General features: G+C 49.9%; 1 protein-coding gene across 1 annotated transcript in view; it reads right to left on the bottom strand.

The window, feature by feature from the left end:
- Positions 1-30: 30 nt before the first annotated feature.
- MNAT1 (MNAT1 component of CDK activating kinase) overlaps positions 31-22,772 on the bottom strand; it is a 154,971-nt gene continuing 132,229 nt past the window's right edge. Inside the window, exon 8 of the mRNA XM_090034316.1 lies at positions 31-494. Within this exon, the coding sequence (XP_089890442.1) occupies positions 374-494 (121 nt within the window). The 3' untranslated portion in view covers positions 31-373. The remainder of the gene's footprint in view (positions 495-22,772) is intronic.

The raw sequence follows: 22,772 nt of genomic DNA, 5'->3' as shown, positions 1-22,772 counted from the left end.
CTGCAGTAAGAGCAAAAAAAACCACACGAGTCAATAAAAAGTCTGGCTTTATTTTCTAAAAAATTTACAAGTCTGTTTTTTAAACCTCAAACATACACCGCAGAATTATTCACATCTTCCATCTGATGTGGCTTCGTGCCTCTCAGCCTCCTTCTTCAAAGTGCCCCATGACTAACGAGTTCCCCCTTCCACAAGCACGTATCTCACTTCAGACAGCTTGGGTGCAGACTTTTTTCTTTTGAATACCCAAACAGAGCTGGCTCGAGCAGGGAAGGGACAGCCACTTCCCCATAGTGCAGAGGGTAGCAGCGTACCCAAAATTCGCTGTTTGTTCCTCGCCAGCATCCATTTCTCCCAGGCGGGTGTATGCCAGCTAGCTGGGATGCCAGAAGAGCCCACTGAAAGCATCCTGCAGGGCTCGGTGACACGCGAGGGAAGAAGTGTAGCCTCCAGCAAGATCTTGTGGAGAAGCAGCTCGGACGTGATTTAGGTACCTGAAACAGAGAACATTGTCTGAGCCCGCAAACAGATACATCCCACGCACCGGGAACTAGACGGATTGGAGTTTGGGGCAGTCCCTTCCCTTCCGTCATTCAGGATCTAAGACCTGTGGGTTCAGAAAACAGCAGTGCCAACGCCACCTCCCACGTTTCAGACCGCACACCTGCTGTGCCAAGTTACCTGAATATGTGGTGCACGCTTTGAGAAACTTAAATATTCAGACCTGGCTCTAGTGCTAATGAAAGGTGCCAGACTGACGGCTTAATAGACTTATCTAGCCCCTGGTAGCTGCGAGACGACAGCAACGTGAACATCCTGGCACTGCCTGAAGGATTCCCAGAGGCCTGGTGGTTTTGGAGACAGCAATACTAACATCCCCTTTCCTGAGCTGCGATGCCCAGACTGTTCCTGCTGACCCCATGCAGTGACACTGGTGTCTAATGGGAACACCAACAAGCCAGAATTTCCCAACACCCTTATGCTTTTAAGTCATATACCCATTTTACAGATAGGGAAGCTGCCTATAAGAAAATGCACCAATACCGCACAGGTGCCAGAACAGCTAGCCCAAATTTGAGCCAAGGACCCAAAATACTTCACAGTCTGGGCAGCTAGGATCCGGAACCAACTGGCCCCTACCCTGGGGGGCTTTAAGAGGAGGTTGGATGAACACCTTGCTGGGGTCATTTGACCCCAGTACTTTTTCCTGCCATGGCAGGGGGTCGGACTAGATGATCTACTCAGGTCCCTTCTGACCCTAGAAACTGGAAATTGCAAAAGACGACATTCACTTGTTCTTTACAGAGCTCTTGGCTTCTAGCCCTTTCATCCTGAAACCATTTTGCCCTCCCATTAAAAGTGACAGTTTTGTGTAAAAAGCAACAGGGTTCAATGAGCCTCGAATGTTTTATTGAAGGATGCAACCTCATAATCCCCTCTCCTGCATAGAGACAGCGGGCCAGATCCTCAACTGAGGCGTACACCGGCCTGCGGCATCCTTTTGAGCACGAGCTCCGGGTTATGGCCAATGTTGCCACCAGAGCAGCTCTTCAACTTGACAGGCCGGATGCAGTCTAGCAGATGAGAACTGGTTTCCAGAGCTGTAAGGCAAGCCGCCGAGTTTAAATGAGCTGTTTTGATTCATCGCGTCTCGGTACATGTCGCTCCCGGGAAGGTTGAGTCATTCCACCTCTGGCTTGGCAATTCAAGCATAAACTTGCAGTGTGCACACAGCCTTTTATAAGTTATCCTGAGAAACTTGAAACAGCTGCACTTCTGGCAGGAAAACACAGGACCACCAGTAAAAGACCCGGCGTAGTTGCATCTTCTAGTTTACGACTGCATGCTGTTTCCATAAAGAGTATATAAAACAAGGCAGCTTTTATAGGAAAGAGCACGATAAAGTCATCCCCATCGATGCCATAAATGGGCACAAACATTTATTTAAAAATGATTCGTTCCAGTTTGAAACTGTATTTCTTGCACCTAACAGCCCCGGCACAGATGCAGGTGACATTTATAATCAAGTTATCGCTGGTCAAGTGTTAAGTGAACAGATTCCCTTTGCCTCGTACTGCAAAAATAAAAGCCCGGTGCCACGAAGCCTTGTTCCTCGAGGTGCTGCCAACCAGCTTGTTGCAATATTAGCATGGCACATGACTAAATTCCTCCCCTTTCCTACTAATTTGCATTAGGACCAATTATCGGGGATTGGGAGGAGGAGGGGAAGACCATGCACACAAAAGCTGTTCCCTGTTTGGTTTTTTTTTGGTTTTTTTTTTAATTAATGAGAGATGGCCCGGTGCATATAAACCAAAGGAGAAAAATATATTTTTTGCTCATCTCAGAGCATCAGAAGCAGCCTCCTCTCCTGTCTTCCCTAGTTTTGCAGCAGCACTTCTGGTATGGCTGATATGGGAACTGGGATCTCCACCTCCCACCACCCCCCAGTCAGAAGTGGAGACATACTGAAAGTTTAACAAAGAAAACTTTCTCTCCTTACTGTTTGAGTGAAACCACCACCCACCAATCTGCAAAACCAAAGCGCTCCACGGTTTTAGTAGAAAATATCACCTCCCATCCACACTGGGTTTCACTTGCATCAGGTTTTTCATTGCAGAAACATAATGGTCTTCCAGTCGTCAGGAAGCACCCCAGGAAACATAAAGGTTGCTAAGGCCTGAATTTTTACAGTAAAGGAAAAGGGAAATCAACACAGCCGGCCTCTCCTTGTAAAACCTTCCTTCTGCATTACATGCGCTCCTCCCAGGCGCCTTTCAGTGGGACTGTCAGGCGTTCAAAAACGTCTGCTGCTCCCAAATGTTGGCATTCCCGGTTCCTTCAGATACGATCTTTCAAACAGCACAAAGTCATTACTGCTGAAAAGGTTTAAACCTCATTTTTGCCATGGCAACCTACACGCATTCTCGTTTCTCCAATAAAACAACATGGTACGCTGCTGGCTTTCAAGTGTGGCCTTTATTTTCTTGCTGAGTATCAAAACTTGATGTTCTGAGCCCGTTAATTACTGTGGTTCACCAAAGCAGGCTGAAAGGATCTGCTGCGCTGAAACCACACCAGGAGCCGACAGCGTTTTGCCTCCTTCACGTCGATCCACATCTGCGTTGTTTTAATTCCTTCACGGCCATTACACAAGTCCATTTCTGCGTGGGCTGCCTGGGCTTTCTGGTGGAGGCCTTTTCGTGCACACCTTCGCAGCAGCACAGGAAGAAGTGCTTGCCAAGTCTGCCTCCAAAAGTCAAGTTCAGTTGGGTTTGGGAAACTTGCAGGCAACTGCTCTGACGAGTTAGCGAATTCCAGAGTGCGCTGTTTTTCAGAGCTTTCTTTTAACTACCTGTAAATCTTCTAAGCAGAAAGCAGGAAGAAGAGGTTTACTTATTCTGCCTGACTGCCTTTTATGATCAGGTCACAAAAGCACTGGACGCAGGTGTTGCCGTGGACGTAGTCTTTCTGGACTTCAGCAAGGCCTTTGACACCATCTCCCACCCCATCCTCATTAAGAAATTGGGTGACTCTGGCATTGATGCCTACACAGTCAGATGGACTGCAGATTGGCTCAAGGGTCACGCTCAGAGGGTGGTGGTGGATGGGTCATATTCGACCTGGGGGGAAGTGGGCAGCGGAGTCCCCCAGGGCTTGGTCCTTGGGCCCGCACTGTTCAATCTCTTTATCAGCGATTTGGACGAGGTGAAAAGCAACCTATTTAAATTTGCTGATGATACCAAAATTTGGGGTGAGGTGAGCACACTAGTAGGGAGGGAAAGACTGCAGCAAGACCTGGATGGATTACAGTGGTGGGTTAGCAAAAACAGGATGCGCTTCAACACTGACAAGTGCAGGGTGCTGCACCTGGGCAGTAGTAATCAGCAGCACACTTATAGGATGGGAAACTCCCTTCTTGAGAGCACGGAGGCAGAAAGGGATCTTGGAGTCATTACTGGCTCCAAGATGAACATGGGCCAACAATGCGAGGTCACAGTTGGCAGGGCTAGCCGGATCTTGTCGTGCATCCGCAGATGCAGCTCAAGCAGATCCAAGGAGGTGATCCTCCCCCTCTATGCGGCACTGGTCAGGCCGCAGCTGGAGTCCTGCATCCAGTTCTGGGCACCGCACTTCAGGAGGGATGTGGACAGCACAGAGAGGGCCCAGAGGAGGCCACTCACATGACTGGGGGCAACAGGGCAGCCCCTACAATGAGAGACTGCGGGACCTGAACCTGTTCAGCCTTCACAAGCGAAGGTTGAGGGGGGACCTGGTGACCGTCTATAAACTCACTAGGGGGGACCAGAAGGGTCTGGGAGAGACCTTGTTTCCCCGAGCGCCCCCTGGCATAGCAAGGAATAACGGCCACAAGTTGTTGGAGAGGAGGTTTAGATTAGACATCTGTAAGAATGACTTCACGGTCAGGGCGGCTGGGAGCTGGAGCCAACTTCCAAGGGAAGTGGTGCTGGCTCCTGCCCTGGGGGGCTTTAAAAGGAGGCTTGATGCCTACCTGGCTGGGATCATTTGAGCCCAGTTTTTCTCCTGCCCAGGCAGGGGGTCGGACTTGAAGATCTACAAGGTCCCTTCGACCCGACTGCTGTGATTCTATGAGTCTCATGCACAGTTTTAAGGCATCTTGTTTTGACTGCGGCAGACTAAATGCTATGGTCAGAAAGCAGGTGATGGTATTTTGGAATGAGGCTGAAGAGCTACGTGCTCGCTAAGCTGTGGTTTCATGCTCGGCATTTGATGCAGGACCCACGCACTGCTTCACACCCTGCCCAAGCAAGTGTCCTCCCCTTTCCTTCACTCCTCTTCCTCACAACCTCCCACCACAGCTTACCGCACCTCCTATCTTGTGCTCCCTACGCCCAACCTCCAGTCCTTCATCACAAGGTGAAATAAGCCTTCCCTGCGAGGGAGAGGCTGCTCTTCACACTTATCTCAGGGCCTCAGGGTCAAGCTGGTTGTCCTAAGGTCTGGTGACGCCTTGCTCATCAGGAATGGTTGTACATCACCCACCCTAGGACTGGACAATTCACTCAACGGGTCAGCAAGCCTAAGGAGCCTGCAAAAAGGAGAAGGAGGAGGAGAGAAAGCACCATCTTCCTTGCCCCCCACTGGGCTCAACAGGCAGCATCCGTATAACTCCCACTTCCAAAAGGCTGGGGGAGCCAGCCTGATTCCCCACGTGGCGGCAGGTTGTCTTGCTCGAGGCTCTCTCATGAATAGGATCTCACTGGGTAGAAGTGCTCAACGGGTCCGTCCTTTTTACAATGTCTCCATCCAGTATGGCATAAAATGTAGTTAAGGGAACATAGTCAAAATACTTTGGCCTTCAAATATGACCCACTTGAAAACCACGGTGATGTAGTTATGGGCTGGCTGGGTTAAATCAGACTGAGACAGAATGGGTGCGTTGGACTCTGTCCACTTTGCCATCTGAACTGCACCTTCCTCAGCTGAACGTTACGATCTTCAACCCCTTTTCTCTCGTCAAGCAACCCTTCCGCTTACCCACCTCGGTTTTTCAAAATACACGGTGCCCCATCTGCTGATCCAGGTAATGCTTCCCATCTAGCCTCAAGCCATCCATTCCCTTTAATCAACCTGCCTTAATTCATTTTAAATCTCCAGAAAAGCTTCCAGACTGCCAGAGCTGTAGGGCAATGGATCAAAGTGCCTAAGGAAGTGGTGGAGTTGCTTTCACTTGGGGGGCGCAAGTAGAGAACAGCTGGCAGCTGGCTGGGATGCTTTGGAAACAGCAGAATCCTGCCTTTGTGCAGGGGGTCGGCCTAAATGACCCCCGAGGTCCCTCCCAGCCGATGTCTGATTTGCATTTCCTCCTGCCCCCAGCATGATCCAACTCCCAGGACCTCGGGCTGATGAGAAAAGTTTCTGCACCCAGCACCTTTTTATCAGGGACTTCACAGTCCCACCATAGGGAATGCTCCCACTCCTGAAAGGACAAGCTCTGTAACAACCGCCTCTTCCACCCGATACCCATTCCCAAGCAGCCCTTGCGTCCAACAACCCACGAACCAACCTTCTCCCTGCGCATCGCAGCCTGCGTCTCCTCCTGAACCCGCCGACGTCCCGTTGCCGCCGGCCCTGCGTCCTCCTCCCTTGATCTCAGCTCCACCACAGGCAGCTCCACCCTCCCCTCTGGCTCGCACGCGTGAAGGAGGAATTCACCAAAATCCATCTTGATCCAAGAGACTCCTTTTGAGGCTCCCTGGACGCTCCTCAGCCTGGTGCTGGCTGTGCTGCTGGAGGACAGTTTGCTGGATGCCCTAGGCACGGAGGATACCCTAGGCACGGAGGAACATATCCGGAAGTCCGGGGTCTGGCTGCTCCGGGACCCAGCAGCTCTGAAGCTGCCCATAGAGACTTCCAGACTGGGGCTGGCTCAACCCCAAAGAAGTTCAAACTGTCCGCAAGGAGCTGAGGGAAGAGGAGCCGTTTCCCACTAGGAAGTGAGGCAAGGGGGACAACGGGAGTGCGGGTAAGCCTAGGGGCAGTCACATGGGGCTGTTCTAAATACTAACAAAACGTGTGCCCTGAACCAGCCGGTGTCCCTTGAACACAGCAGCGAACAGCGGTGCCAGGGAGACAGGCACACACGCCACTGCGATGCTCACATAGGGCTGATCCTGCCTGGGGCGGGTGGCTGGATTACATGTACCACCTGAGCTCCCTGCCAGCCCCACTTTGCTGTGTTTCTGTGATTAATTCATGCTTGTTTCCAGCCGAGGCAAACTGATAAAAGTGGCCTGAAAGCAGGGTTTAAAATCTCATTAGCAGGAAAAATTCTCCAAAATTCCTGGTTATAGGTATTTGGACTGGACAGGAAGTTTCACATCCAGATTATTTACCGTTCATATTACAGCAGGGCCAAGAGACAAACCTGTCACAAAGACACCTCCTGCCCAAAGTGCTCAGTCTAGGCCAGGCAGGTCCAACTCACCTTGCACCCCAGGCCGGATCCAGACTGCTGGGCTCCTTGCAGGCAGGATCCAGCCCAGGGCACAAGGCAGTGGCAGCTCCGGCTCCAGCACGGGGCACGTAACAGTGATGGGGATGGGACGGCTACAGAGCTGGTGGCTGATCAGTTAGGTCAGGGGTTCCCAAACTGTGGTAGGTGTACCCCTGGGGATATGCAAGACACCTTGGGGGGGGTACATGGGTGAAATTGTGTATTGGTAGATTTAATTTTATTATAATAAATGGCATTTAAGGGGATAAAATATAAAACATGCTAGTAGGAGTATGTGGACAGCTGGTAAATCTGGAAGGGGGTATGCAATCAGAAAGAGTTTGGGAACCTCCGAGTTGCATCACCGCGGCGGTGATGGGCAAAGCGGCTGGAGGCAGGTGTAGCAGCCCCGGCAGGCCAGACAAGAGTAGCGCTGCAGACCAGATCCAGCCCGTGGGCTGTCTGTCTCATGCCCCCAGTTTAGGCAATGGCTACTCTATGCCCCCACCTTGGGAATAATCTCAGCACAGATCTTGAGGAGAGAATTATGAGCAACTACAAGCAACCATCACACCGGCGTCCCTCCATAATACACTCCCATGTTCAGCTTAATTCACATCAGAAGAGTAACTGCCTGCAATTTTGGAAAGCTGAGATAGTGCACCTCACAGTGCTGCTGGGTAGCCCGGGGCTGGACAGAAATAGGAAAACAAAAAAACTCACTTGTGAGGAGGGCCGCGGCTGCTCTCGCAGCTCGCTTCCAACTCCCCTAGATTCAGAAACTTGGCGCGTTCGGCAGATGGCTCATCAGTGGGACGCATACAGATGTGTGTTTTTGGCATGCAGATGCTTTCATTTGAAATCTGTTAGACAGATGTTTTATGGGAGGTGAAGGGAAGATAAGAATCGCTCACAAGTTGTTTGACAACGGAGAGATAAAAGTTCATCCACTGAATAAATTTACTGCAAGTGATTAACCGCAACATCTCCGACGTAACGGAGTGGGGCAGGCATTAGATCTGGGAAATGTTCCAGATTCATTTAAATAGGAAGATACTAAAGTATTGGCCGTGTTAAAGCAAGCAGAATTGTGTAAAACCACCTTCTTTTCCAAGTTTATCAGGCACCCCCTCTCCCCCACAACACACTAAATATACCATGCTTTTAAGGTCAGCCCTCGCTGTATGGACTAAATGATCCCCTCTGAGACCCACCCCTTATCAGGCTGGATTATAGCACAAATGCTTATTGTTTTAACATAGGGGTCAAGCCATTATTTCATTGCAATGTTCTTCTAAGTGAGCACACGGCTGCACAAACGTTGAGACCCACCCACCAGCTTCCCAGGTTGCTAGTGCAAAAGTGCACAGTACTTCAGAAACAACCGGTAGAAAGGTTTCGGTCCCCTCCATACGGATCCTGAGCGGGTAACGAGGTTTCAGTTCCAAAAACCTGCCCTTGTTCGGTCTGAGGCTGCAGCAAGGCGGTATTTCCGTGGGCATGAAGGGGATATGCTCATCACATATGCCCAACACAGAGATCCAGGACATGAAGGGGATATGCTCATCACATATGCCCAACACAGAGATCCAGGACACATTTGTATTTTTCACTGCTCAGGTCCACTTAGAAACCAAGTCCTCTTCTGCAATGGTCAAGCTATTTAAGGGTCATAACCCCCTGCTTGGTCATCAGCCTACAGAGCCGATCGTAACAAGTGTAAACGCAGCACCAAAACCCTCCAGCAACAGAGCACGCAGGCCAGAGGGGAAAGGACTCGAAGAAGCAACTCAACTCTGGGAAAGGGCCAGAGAGCTACAGGACTGCAGGAAGTGGCACAAAAAGGAAGCGAGGAGGTCAAAATGCAAAATACGTCTGATGCATGTACACAAAGGCTATCACTTGTATGAGGAAGACAGTGAGTTGGAAGCTACCGCCTGTGAAAAGAACTATGACTGACTGGCATCGAGACCTGGTGGGGGCAGCTCTTATGACCGGCACGTGAACATCGAGGGTTACGCTCCCGGAGGGACAGGACTGGGAGAAACGTGGTGGTGTTGCCTTGTATGTCACACAGACACAGACACCCATTCCCCCGTTCAAGGTGACGGCCAAGCAGAATGCATCTGGGTGAAGAGGAAAGGTGAAAGACACGGCACTGATACAATGGTGGGGATTTATTATCGGCCACCTAATCAGGAAGAGGAGGTAGATGAGGTAGAAGAGGAGGTAGATGACTAGCTGAAAGCTCTGAGATGGTACTGATGGGAGACTTTAGCTTTCCAGACATTTGCTGGAAGAACAATGCAGCCACACATAAAAATGTCAAGCCAGCTCCTAGGGGATCATCTATCTTGGATCCTGTCCTGACCAGCAGGGAAGAACTGGTGGAGGACGTGAAGGTGATGACTAATTGGGAGAAAGCAAATCGCACTACGCTAGAATTCCAGATCCTGAGACAGGGAAAGCTTGACAGCAGCAAAATTAGGACGCTAGATGTCGAAAAGGAGGATTGCACCCAACTCAAAGAGCAAATAGGTATGGTGTCATGGGAGGGTGGATTGAAGAATAAAGGTGCCCAGGAGGGCTGGGAGCTTCCAAGGGGCACGGTAATGGAAATCTAACAAGAAACTGTCCTAACACGATGGAAGCACAAGAAGAATGGCAAGAGATCAATGTGGCTGCACAAGAAGCTTCTACAAGGCCTCAAATGCAAAAGGAAAGCGTATGGGCAACAGAGCTACAGAGCCGATCGTTTTCGACCTGGAAGGATGTGGGCAGTGGTGTTCCGCAGGGCTCGGTCCTCGGGCCTGCACTGTTCAACATCTTCATCAGTGACTTGGATGAGGGGGTAGAAAGCACCCTGTTCAAGTTTGCTGATGACACTAAGATGTGGGGGGATGTGGGTGCACTAGAAGGGTGCAATAGGCTACAAGCTGACCTTGACAGGTTGCAACGGTGGGCGGATGAGAATAGGATGGGGTTTAACACTGATAAGTGCAAGGTGTTGCACATGGGGAGGAAGAACCGGCACCACACTTACAGGTTGGGGAACTCTCCTCTTGCCAGCACGGAGACGGAAAAGGATCTTGGAGTCGTCATTGACTCCACGATGAACATGGGCCGGCAGTGTGGGGAGGCAGTCAAGAAGGCCAATCGTACCCTATCATGCATCCACAGATGCATCTCGAGCAGGTCCAGGGAGGTGATCCTCCCCCTCTATGCGGCACTGGTCAGGCCGCAGCTGGAGTACTGCGTCCAGTTCTGGGCGCCACACTTCAAGAGGGACGTGGACAATATGGAAAGAGTTCAGAGGAGGGCCACTCGTATGATCAGGGGTCAGCAGGGCAGGCCTTATGAGGATAGGCTACGGGACCTGAACCTGTTTAGCCTCCACAAGAGAAGGCTAAGGGGGGACCTTGTGGCCTGCTACAAACTGGTCAGGGGGGATCAGCAGGTATTGGGGGAGTCCCTGTTCCCCCGTGCGCTGCCAGGAGTGACCAGGAATAACGGTCACAAACTGGCGGAGGGTAAGTTTAGATTAGATATTAGGAGGCGCTACTTCACAGTCAGGGTGGCTAGGGCCTGGAACCAGCTTCCAGGGGAAGTGGTGCAGGCTCCGAGCCTGGGGATTTTTAAAAGGAAGTTAGATGAGCACCTTGCCGGGGTCATCTGACCCCGGTGCTCTTTCCTGCTAAGGCAGGGGGTCGGACTAGATGATCTACCTAGGTCCCTTCCGACTCTAGCTACTATGAAACTATGAAACTATGAAGAAAAATGGGCAGGTCACCAAGGACACGTACCAGGAAAGAGCAAGGACCTGCAGGGACCAAATCAGGAGGGCCAAGATAAAGAACGAGCTGCACCCGGCAAAGGAGGCTAAGGACAACAAGAAGGGCTTCTGTAAGTTTGCTGGTAAGAAAAGAAGGACCGAGGAAGCTGTTAACAAGCCACGGGGAATCCCTAAGTGAGGATACAAAGGAGGCAGAGCTACTCAACAGCTACTTCGCCTGAGTCGTCACAAAAAAATTAAGCTGCCAGACACCTGGATAAGGAAGGGGCGAAGCTGAGGGAGGAGATAACAAGAGAAGACAGTCAGAGGGCTTCTGTTGGTCTGAATGAATTCAGGAAAGCAGGGCTGGATAAGCTGCATCCCAGGGTCCTGAAGGCACCGGCAGAGGAGATCTCGAAGTCCTTGGCAATGATCTTCATGAAGTCGTGGTAAATGGGCCAGGTACCAGAGGACCAGAAAGGGGCCAAAGTATCACCCAGTCTTAAAAAGAAAAAAAAAAAAAAAGACAGCTAGGAGGACCCAGAGGACTACAGCTCGGCTAGCCTCACCTCAATCCCTGAGAAGTTACTGGAGTATATCTTGCAGATACGGGGTGTGCCGATTCTCCTGCAAGCAGCAAGGCCGGAGGTTTTCCGGGTAGAGGGTCTTGCACCTCCGCTCAAGGTCAGACTGATCGCCATATCTGGGGTCAGGAAGGAATTTTACCCCACGGTCAGATTGGGATGGGCATAGGGGGTTTTGCCTTCCTCAGCAGCAAGGGGCGTGTAGCCCTCTACCTGGGACCTCTAGCACATACGCTGCCAGCATTTTGAAGAGGCAGGGCAGTGGCTGCCGTGGTTCCCCTGTTTCATCTGTGGCAGGTTAGGGTATTAGGTCTACATAGCATCGGGGTTGACGGTTATCTTATGTAGAGTTTAGATTATGGTTGTATGGGATGGTTTGCATAGGGATGATCCTACCTCAGGCAGGGGGTTGGACTAGATGACCTCTGGAGGTCCCTTCCAGCCTGACTTCTCTGTGACTCACAAGTGATCCTCCCAAATTCACCTTGCCCCCTTTTCCCCAACCCTCAACTCGCACGCTAGCCCCTGAGAAGACCAGCAGGGCTTGTCCCACCCGAAGTCAGCCGAGACCCCCAGGAGCGGTGCCTGCCCATGTCTTACTGAGAAAACTCACCCGCTAGTTCAGTGGTCTCAGCTCTCAGCTACTATCGCAGTACACAGAGGGAGAAGCAGTCTCTCGAAAACCCAAGGCATCAGCCTTGTAATGATTTAGAGACCAAAGCCAGTGCTTTAAATTGTGCCTAAAGCAAACAGGAAGTCACCTAAATGGCAAAGAATTGGCGTCAAACCCCTTTGCTGCAAACACTAGCAGGCTGGCAGGGAACTGAAGCATTTGCTGAAACTTTTGCAAGGTCTTAAAGGGTACTTCCAAGCAGAACAGGTCACAGTAATGAACGTGAATGCCAAAAAGGCAATGGTCCTGACAACCAGACACAGATGGCTAAAGGAAGTTTCGGTATCATCCAGGACAGGACAAAGGCAGCTGGTAATGCACCAGGCAGGACACACACACGAAGGAGCCGATCTCAGCTGTTTTCCCCTAAGATGACGACATACATGGCTACTGCAAACACTGTGCTCCAACCTTGAAAACCTGAGGTTGTCTTTCAACCACGTTCTCCTCTGAAGGTTTTCCCTAAGCAGTGATTCGTTTCAAATTCCTGCCAGGAGATCTCTGGGCAGGACCACAAGTTACCCAACCTAGCGAGACGAAGCCCTTTACGTGTGGCATGGAGCGGGGTCGCCGCAGCGTGGCTTGGGTCAGTAGAAGACCCTGGGGTCATCTCTCAGGCAGGAGTGGAGGGAGGACAAGCTCCAGTGCCACCGGAAAGGAGGGCATGGACGTCAGCTTTGGAACAGCTGTTCTCCAAGAGCCGATTTTATTCCAACGGTAGGAAGCCGGTACGATGATTCGGAGTTATTGCTCCCTCCCTTCTTCCCTCTCTTTGATCAAGGGCACGCGTTTCAGACTGCAGCACTCTGGAAATGTGCACGCCTTGCTGCAACCGCAAATGCTGACAACCTCGGCAGGGCGCGTTTTCAGAGCTCATCGTTTCGGCTCCAAATGCAGCCACTTTGGTTCTGAGCCTACCGTCATTCAGCTGCTGCTGGAAAGCGTTTAACAAAGATCAAGGCACCCGTCTTGGATGACTTTCACGCCCCTCGTCTGCTCACTAAGCACTGGAGTACTTGCCTAAAGACAGAGAGGCATGCCTGCACTGGGTCTGACATTTGGGAGTATTGCTGTGACCTCCCAGAGGCACAGAACATCCGAACAGCGTTACATCTAGAGTTGACAGCCACGTCCTGAAATGGAAATGTTCGGTTTGGGGGGTGTCTTTTTCTGACAAAAACTAGTTTGCTTTCCTTGAACTGCCACTTCCGGGGAACATCTATCACTTCATCAAAACCCCCATTTTCCGATAGAAAGATGGAAACATTTCCGGACCGCACTAAATTCTGCCTGCTACACCATCTTTCTGCTGGCACAATCCCACCGATATCCACGGGACATGGGTGTAAAACCACGGTCGGGGACTCTTATCTAGCAGGTGTGTGAAGTGTAGGCTTAAGAGCAACACAAAGGCAAACGCTGTTGTCTGCAGGTAACACGAGAACAGGAAGGAGAGGAGCCTCTGTATATTTGTCATACTCTTCAAAGGGAAATGGGTGGTTTGAAGGAAACTGATAGGAAAAGACAATGTAAAAGCCAAGCTCTGTAAGAGAGATCACCGCCGTCCTAGTGGGGATAGGATGGGGCCTTCCCTTGTGTCAGCTGGCATCGTGCCTGGAATCTGCTAATTCCCATCTGCAAAAGGCTGGTTTTAAAAAAAAAAGAAGTCACGGTGAAAAAGAAGTCTGGTGTTCAGAGAGGAACCGCGCAAGCTCGAGTGCCCATTCAGGTAGGGCTGCCCCTGCGCGCGGAGCACCTTCCAAACCCCGCTGCAGGCTGCTCCCGAACAGGACGTTCGCGACGGGCGCCCGCACCTCCCCTGGACAATAATCAAGTGCCACGTCCGATCGGAGCGTACTTCAATCTGACCACACAGAAAGGCTCCGACGCCGTTTCTAAACAAAGCGTAAGCACAAGTGGGAGCGAGCCCACGTGGCAGCATTTGAGGTAAAGGTTTGATCTAATTCGAGACATCCTGAAAGCACTTGCCAAAGCTTCAGCAAAAAATGCAGCGCAAGGATAGAGAACGAGCCCTCTCTCTCCTCAGCTGAGGCCGAGGCGTTGCAGTTCCCCGACTCCTGCGCAGCTCTGCTGAAAATCTGGCCCCACGAGTATCTGAAAGCAGCCACACTTTTTAAAATAAAAATGGGAAATGGAAAGCAGAACCTGTGCTCACAGCAAGTCTTTGCACGTGGAAAACCATCTGCTTCCTAATTCCTTCTGCTTACGTGCCTATCTTCTACTGGGTATTTCACGTCAACTGTATTGCTAGCGTTTCTGTCTTTGCTCTTCAAATAGCTAGGGTGCCTCTCCCCTTCCTGTGGTCATGCATCCAGTTAGTCTAAAACGGATTCAAATATGCCCTGTTGAGAACCAGCCTGGATTGTGCTGGCTAGCAAATCCCATCAAATTTCTTACTGCAGACCACAGCATCTGCCATTACAGTTGCGAGGTCCCAGTTTGTACCCCACATGCTTTCTCTGTAATGCTCAGCTCTGATCCCGCATGGGAGATGGGTTTAAACACATGATCAATAAAAAATAGGAAGGGTCTGCACTGGTTTGAATGCTTTCCCAAGTACATACTGGAATGAATTTGCCACATATTTAACCAGTAATGAAAGGCTAGCTCTTATTTCTAGAAACGGTAATCTTGCTCGCAGGAAGCCTCCCTTTAGAGAAAGCTACTTCCGTCCATCATGCCTTTGGAAAGAGAGCGGTCAGAGGCACTCTCTGATGAGCGCGGCACCTGGCCCACCATTTGTCATCCTTGGAGGTCAACAGCCAGCTGTCTGTCCTCTCAACACCCTGTCTCACCGAAACAGCGCACGCATTCCCCCCTCGCTCAGATTTCCAGGTCTGAACCTCCAGCCACAGTAAATCAATCAGCCATCGCAGAAACCCCAGAAACAACTGCAAGTAAGCATTTTAACATCCTTGAGAGCTTCGCGGCATTGCAAGGACACTGCAGTCCTCGCTGGAATCCAGCAAAGCACTCACTCTGCTCGACTAGTATAGATTACGCTTTAGAGGACTGCAGAGCTGCGGCTACATTTAGGCTGTGACTAAATCAGGCTTCACTTGTACTTGACCCTGAAAAAGAATGTCATTGAACGTGAGGGCCATCTTGCAGCTATAATTTCATAAAATTCATGCATTTTATGGCCAGGAAGGACCATTACATCCTTTTTTTAGTAACTGTACAGTGGTTTTCTCTAATGAAGAGTTGTGGGGATTTTTTTTTTCCTTTTCTTTTTTCGGCTCCGCTTGATCATCATGTATAAAAGCAAAAAACAAAACATCCAACCAAACCGTTTCAGTTCCGTTCTGGAGCCCGGGTTTATGACATCCAAGAGCTGCTAGTCGTCCACCTAGTCGTGGGGGCTGTTATTTCCAAATGGGAGGAAATTAAGCTCCGTCATAAACTCCCGCAAGGCTGAGGATTAGTTTTTATAGGATAAAGCCTTTAAAGAGCAAGCTCTGCCTCGAAGATGGCTACCTCCTTTCCCACTCAGTTCAACTCCGGAGGCGCTGCCCTCCCAGAGGCAGGGGGACAGGAGCCGGGGTCTTCACAGTCATTCCCCTTTGTATTCATGAATTATTCTTTTAGGGTAAAAAAAATCCCACTGCCCCCTCCCCTCCAGCTCTGCCCTTTCCTGACTTCCTTGTACCCTGCTGTGCACCACAAATCCTCCGGTGCACAGCAAGGCATCCGGATTGATGAAGAGCGTCTTTGAGTGAGTGGCATGAAAGAGACTCTCCAGCCCGCTTCAAAGTCAAGAATATATATATCCGCCTTACAAAGGTGGGGAAAGTCCTTTCCGAACAAAGCACTCACTCTCTCAGTCCTGAATATCCAAAAAAAGAGGCCGTGTGTCTAGCCAACAGGGACTTTTCTTCTTACAGGAACTTTTGCTTAACGTGCAGCGTTGTGGCAAGTGACTAAGAGCACGGCCAGGGCCCTACTGCAGTCCCAGCACGCGGGGCATGTTGCTGCGCTGCCCCGGAGAGAGATTTCTGACCCAGCGTACAGGCCGCGTGTAGAGGAGCTGAGCCGCAGTTCTGGCAATTTGCTGTCGGCCTCATCCTTTCTATGCCCCTCACCCTCAGGGTAGACTCACCCCGCTTCCCTTCCCGTGGTGCACGGTGCCAGGGTAGACTCACAGGAAACCCAAGCTGGAAGGGCCCTTTGGAGGTCGCATCGATTCCAACCCCCTGCTCACGACAGGATCATCCCTCTCTACACCATCCTAGACAAGTGATCGTCTATCCCAGGGGTTGTCAACTGGGGGTATGCGTACCGCCGGGGGTACTTGGGAAGGGTCTTGGGGGTATGTGCAGGTGGGGACGGACCGCCGCCACCCACCGCTCCGCACCGCTGCCTCCCAGGAGCAGGGGCGGGGGGGGGGGTGAGGGCAAGGGCACCCCTCTGTGCACATTGGCACCACCACCCACCACCATGCATGCTCCACGTCCGGCCACGCGTCAGCCCTCCTCTCCCCACCATGTCCGGCAGCACGCTACCCCTCTCCTTTCCAGCCCCCCCCACATCCCACCACCAGGGGTACACCTACCAAAAAACAGTTGAAAACCCCTGGTCTAACCTACCAAAACTTTTGCAAACATCCCTCTTGCACAACTACCAGGCACAAGACCCAAAACATCAAAAACTCCCGAACTGGCCACCCAACTTGCCACAAGTAAAAGAAGGATGAAGGCACCTCCAATATCCTGCTGCTGTACGTTACCGTTAAATACAAGGACCAGCTTCCACATTAGTCAAACTAAAATTTGATCCTAACGATGTGCGGTGGAAAGGTATAAACCCCCCCACATAATTAAGATGGGTGTAAAATGGCAGTGCTGTGTCTATTCATTAATAAGAACCCTGAACCGTTACCTCCAGGCTACCGACTCCACTGATTTACATGTTTTTCCCCAACGTTTAGTTCCGACCATATTTTCATTTTGGATTGTTTTTATTTCCTGATAAGACTGTGCTATCGGCAGGTTGTCTTGAAAATGGTATCTCATGGGTTTCGAGCCCCTTCTGCAAGGGGGAAGATACGAGGTCAGATAAATAGGGAAGAAGAAAATCACATATGTAAAAGAGAAGACAAACAGGAGAGAGAAAGGAGGAGAAATTTACCCTACCACAAGTAATGCCTTATCAATCACAGAGCAGGCCTCCAAAAAATCAGGGCTGGAACAATCAAGAGGAAAAATGAGGGGGCGAGCCTTACTTTTACAATACTGACCCTTTCAACATGGTTGTGAGGTCAATCATCGTACCACTGTGATGCTTTTTTGGAAACCAACCCATCGAGTGGGCCATTTGCAGCCTGAACAAGAGAGGAAAAGGGAGCAGGAATCTCTCGAGAAAATCCCTCCAAGCCTGGGTTAGCAATCAGGTGACGTGCAAACCTTTGTAAGGCCCTGAACAAACATTCCCAAGCTTGCACACTCTTTATAAGAAACCATTTTCTATAAGCGGTACTGGTAGAAAAGCACAAGTGTCCACAGCAAAAAGGAAAAAAAAGAGTCCCTGCAGTTTGAATGACACTATTTAAAGCAGATGAGAGAGTCCGGGTCAAAATGAGGTAAGAAAAACAGGCAGCATGGTAGCGCAGCTGACTAATGCTCTAATGCATTAGACCCTCAGCTTCTTACGGCTCCGATGCTGCCGCTCGGGTCAGCGTTTCACTCTGGTGCTGGGGATCAAGTTTACAGCTCTCCGTCTCGCTGGCATTTGCTTTGGGGGAAGGGGAGGAGGGGAAGAGGCAAGGCCTAGGAGCGGAGGGTTATCCCATGAAACGACTACCCAGCGAAGAATGAGAAGCATCTGCTCGAGTCATGTGAGCTCTGCTGGCGCGGCTCGCCGCAAGGACAACCTGCAGAGGATCAGCCTGGCCCCCGCGCTAGCCTGTCGCACAGCAGTCGAGCACAATTCATACCGAGGGGTTAGCGGAAAAGTCAGTGTGCCGCCTTAAAAAAGGCTTTTCTGACAGAGCGAGGGGAAAAAAAACCAAACCCCAACCCGAGCCAGCCCCCTCCTATCCGTCAGCACACGGTAGGAACGATTCTTCCTTAGCGTAAACAGAAAGCAACGTTAAGCCTGGTTTTCTATTTTAACAGGTTGAGGTTGCTCTTGTGAAATCTGTACGTAATTTGTCAGGTTTTATCGTCCCGCTCTCGTGTTCCATGATCGAATTTCCAGATTAATGCAGGAAGAAGAAAAAAAGGGGGAGGGTTTGGGTCTGCGCTCCCTGCCCCCTTTTACTTTGCTCTTGTAATATGAAAGACCGCGCATTTGAGTCTTACAGGAAATGTGTTTTTATTTTAGATAAATTTTGGTTGAATTAAATCCTTCTCGCTGGAACTATGTAGGCTCTGATCCAATTTCCTGAGCCAGCAGGAGCCCAGGCATCAGGGCTGACGTGTGCTGATCCAAGCAGTACTCACTGCTTTCACCTGGGGGAGAAAAGTGCTAACAAAGTCGTTATGCAGCAGCGACATTCATGAGCGGTGAAAGTCTCCGAGGTTGTGTGGTGGAATATAATCTGAGCCGCCTTCCAAGAGATTTGCTCGATAAACACATTAAAGCAGGTTGTAATTAGCCACCGAATCGATGGTGAGGTCTTTGGGACAGGAGCCGCAGCTTCAAATGTGCTCAGAGAGCACCTCACATGCTGGCGGCTCTACCTGGACACAATCAGTAATGCAGTTAAATGTATAAAATCAGTGGCTGAAACGCTGCTGTAAGAATTTGCACGTTAACACTAGGTGGCAGATTGGAGGCACCTGCGAGCAGATTCCCTCGCAGACCCAGGTCCACGTCTTTCAGGATTCAGCGAGCCCTGGAAACGCTGAGACAGCCGGCCAGCTCGAGAACTCGTTTGTCCAGTCCAGTCTTCACCGTCCTGGCTTGCAGATCTTCCAAGCGGACCATCCCAAGGCTTTTACACCGTCCCTCAGGGCACGGACTCGGCTTGTATTCCTTCCCCGTGAAACCTGAACGCCTGTGTTAGGCTTCCATTGAAATAAAAGCAGAATAAACCGTGCAATGAAGTGGGCATGTTGGTAAACATGAAGCAAGAGAGCCGGGGTCAGCTTTCAAGAATAGCAGGACACCCCTTGAGGCCTGCCCGCCGCCATCAACCCCCTGTCCAGGCCTCCCTGCTCTGTGCCAAGGGCTGCTCTCCCACCCCTACCTACTGCAGCCCCCCACTTACCACGGCCGCCAATTTCCAGCAATGGGTAGCCCCAAATTTGGTGGCAAAGATAAGCGCAGGCTGCAGCAGAGCAGCAAAAGTGCTGGGAGGGCTGGGGCGGCCGTGTGCTAGACGCTGCACAAGATACACAGCAATGAAATGCACAGAGCAGGGTGGAGGAAGTATCCTTGCCATCTTGTGCCGCCCTGGGGGGTTACATTTGATCGCTTTATGGGCTGGATCTGGCCTGCGGAAGTTTCTTGTGATGAGGCTTAGCACCATCTAGCATGCTTCCGCTTGCTAAAATCCTAAGAGACCGCAGAGGTTGCCTGCTGAGCATAACAGTGGTTCACACAGTACACACAACGGGAGACACCTGCTCTTTGCATCTGCGCAGTTTTCCAGGGTGACAACTCTCAACTTCATTTACCATCTCCATCCTGACCCCTCCGAGCACACGGCTCGGCCTCGGCATTTCCTCTCCTCTGCACCCAATTCTCTTCTGTTCCAGCCGCTGTCTTCTTTTGACCTGCTCTTTCTTTTCTCCATAGTCTTATTCTTCTTTGCTTTTTCTTTTCTCCAGTCTTATTCTTCTTTCCTATTAACTTCACGGTTTTAATCTCCTAACGAATGGAAACCAAATTTGGTACAGAGGCAAGGGGTTTGGCCTTCAGGGAGGGGAAAGAGGATGAGGTGCAGTCAGCTGTACTCTGTTCAGCACCACTCCCAGCCTGCTTGTGACAGTTTTATAATGGGTCACACCAACCTGGTTAAAAAAACATGGAGATGAGGGCAAAACAGCTCAGAAAAAGAAAAAGGTAAGGAACAAGTGATGGTAGGATGCTAGAAAATGAAGAACTGGACAAGAAGAAAAAACCCCTGCCATTCCCCTTGGACAAATAAGTTAGCATGAACTGAAAAGAGATCGTCCGGGGGGCCTCCGACGGTGGCTGTCAGACTTTCTAAACTCAAGGCTCCTTTCCATAACTTCTGTGAACACAACAGCATCCTTTATTTATCACAGCGCTCACCTTCCTCGCAGTGGGACTGGGCAGTGGAGATGGGGGAGAGGCCAGGAAGGGACTAGCCTGAACCTGCACTCATCTTCCCACACCACACAACAGAGCACCCTCACAGCACCCCAGGGTGCCCCAACACCTTGGCTGAGAATCACTGGTCTACAATCTGGGCCAGGTCCTCAGCTGATATAAAGCATAGCGTCACTGGTTTTAAATTAGCCAGTTATTAATTTTAAATGATTCATATAACTTAAAGATTTGGTCCTAACAAGTCTAACAATGGCAGCAGAGCTCTGTGACCTGGGGAGGATTAAGGCATTCGGAGGCTTTCTGTATTTAAGCAGTAAAAGCTCTTAGTGCATTTAGCATTCACAGGTGTCTGCCATGAAACATCCTCTGTGCAGGGAGGAAAACAGGAGAGGAGGGAAGAGCTGTTTAGAGGAGGGGTGGCCGATCAGGCGGCCTGTGCACAGCGGAGCAGGGAAGGAACAGGCAGCGCTTAAGGCAGGAAGCAGAAAGCAAGGCAGCAAATTGGGAAGGGAGCATGGGGGAGGACGCAGAAAGCAGAGCAGCAGATCAGGCAGGGGAAGGGGATTGCAGTGGCACTTGGGGAGGCCGCAGGGCTAATTTGTGGCCCGCCTGCCAAAAGGTCAGTCCCCACTGCCTTAGAAAGTGGAAAATTCCTTGGCTCATCTGACTGCCTCCTGGAAGGGACAGGATCGAGTCACCTACTGCAAACTGTCGTCTGAGAAGCATAAAAGGAAAGATCAATAGCAGGTAGGAAATCCTGCTTGCCAAGGCTACAGCCACTGCCAACAGAAAATTATTGCATCTGTCTGCATTCTTTAATGGCCCAAGATGCGACCATCTCCACCGAAAGGGTGAGAAGTGTCACCAGCCCTTCTCTTCTCTCCGCTTCATTTTCCTTCTATATTAAAACCTTGGCTAGCAAAGAAAACACTCACGGCACACCTCGTCTTTCCCCACCTTTTTGGAAATTCAGCTCCTGCTCTGTACCAGTCTGTACAGTCTAGGTACCAGCCTGCTTGACAACTATATTGCTTCTCTAGTTTACTCCAAATACTCAAAAGTATAGTTGGGGCTTAGAAGCCAAGTAAAATAAAGGGAAATTAGAATACCAATGAATTCCTTAGAAACGGACCAGACAGGCAAAATGAAACCGAGCATTTACCCAACATCAGAGCTCTAGGACTCGGCCCTCTAGGATGCTAAAATCTCTGGTCCACATCCATCAAGACACTTAAGCACACATCCAACTTAAAGCATGTGCAGTCCCACTGGATTTCTCACCAATTATGTTACTTGGGTGCTTCAAGTTATGCAGGTAAATGCTTTCTTGGACTACTCCATTCCTTGCAGAAAAGAGCTCATAGCAATAGCGTTTTGACAACGTTTTACCTTCTTGGTATTTTCTTCTAGACAAAGTTTTGGGAGATTTCCCTTCTCCACTCTGCCCCACCCCTTTAAGAAAACTAAACCGGAATCACTCTATTCAGGTGTTAAACTAGAAACGCCTGGCAAATCTGCTACGCCTTGTTCTACTGTTACCTTCAATAACAAAAACTCTTCGCCTTCCCTCCTCATTTTTGCCGCTACAGCTACAGTCAGAAAGGGAATCAAGCCACACAAACAAATAAGAAAACTGATAAAGGACATGAATTGGCCAATAAAGCCAGAGATCTATAGTTAACCCAAATGTTAAAATTAACACAGTGGGGTAAAGCAAAGAACAATGTTACTTGAAGTTTAGACGACAGCAAGTGGTGCAATAGTGCTTTAAAATCTATTCCAATACCATTACTGAATAGTGACTTATAACAATAAGCTAGATGTTTACTGTGGTAATTAGATCCACTGAATGATTTCCACGCTTTTTCCCTTTCCTCTTTATGTCTGGGTTCAAAATCGGGACTTGCTCTCATTCAAGCAAAGGCCATTGGTATGAAAACTGGCTACTGCTTCTTCAGACTAGCTTCGCACCTCAAAAAACCTCACGAATTAGAAAGATTAACACCATTTTTCCTGCCATTAAGGAAATGAATGCCCTTTACTCTGCCACAAACCAAGAGCACAAGACAATCACAGCAATTATCTGGTTGCTTTTAGTCAAGCATAAACTTTCAGTAACACATCAAGGATGAAAACCAATTGCACAAAACCCCAACATTATTAAGACTAGCAGAGCTCCTGAAAACGTGTTCCTATATTATCAAGACAAGATTTACTTGATGGTTTATTTAAGTACTGGTTTTCCTTAAGTGTTTAAACTCAGTGGGAAAAGTAAATACATTAAGTGCACAGTGCAGGAATAAAGCCAGTTTAAAACTAGATTGTTTCTTCAAAACCTTGGGTTGTGTCACTGAAGTTATACATCAGTTTAACTTCATAGACTTCCATAGCATTAAACTAGAACATCACATTTGTGCAGCAAGGTCCCTAATGTAGAAACTACCCCTAACTGATGTGTTCTGCTGAAAGCATGGGCAAGGCTTAGAGGACAAAAGTGCAAGTAGA

Source organism: Crocodylus siamensis, chromosome 2 (genome assembly GCF_052110815.1).
Source record: "Crocodylus siamensis isolate JL-2025a chromosome 2, ASM5211081v1, whole genome shotgun sequence".
Taxonomy (NCBI): Eukaryota; Metazoa; Chordata; order Crocodylia; family Crocodylidae; genus Crocodylus; species Crocodylus siamensis.
Note: the sequence above shows the minus strand (reverse complement) of the source record. Positions and strands in the feature narration are given on the sequence as shown.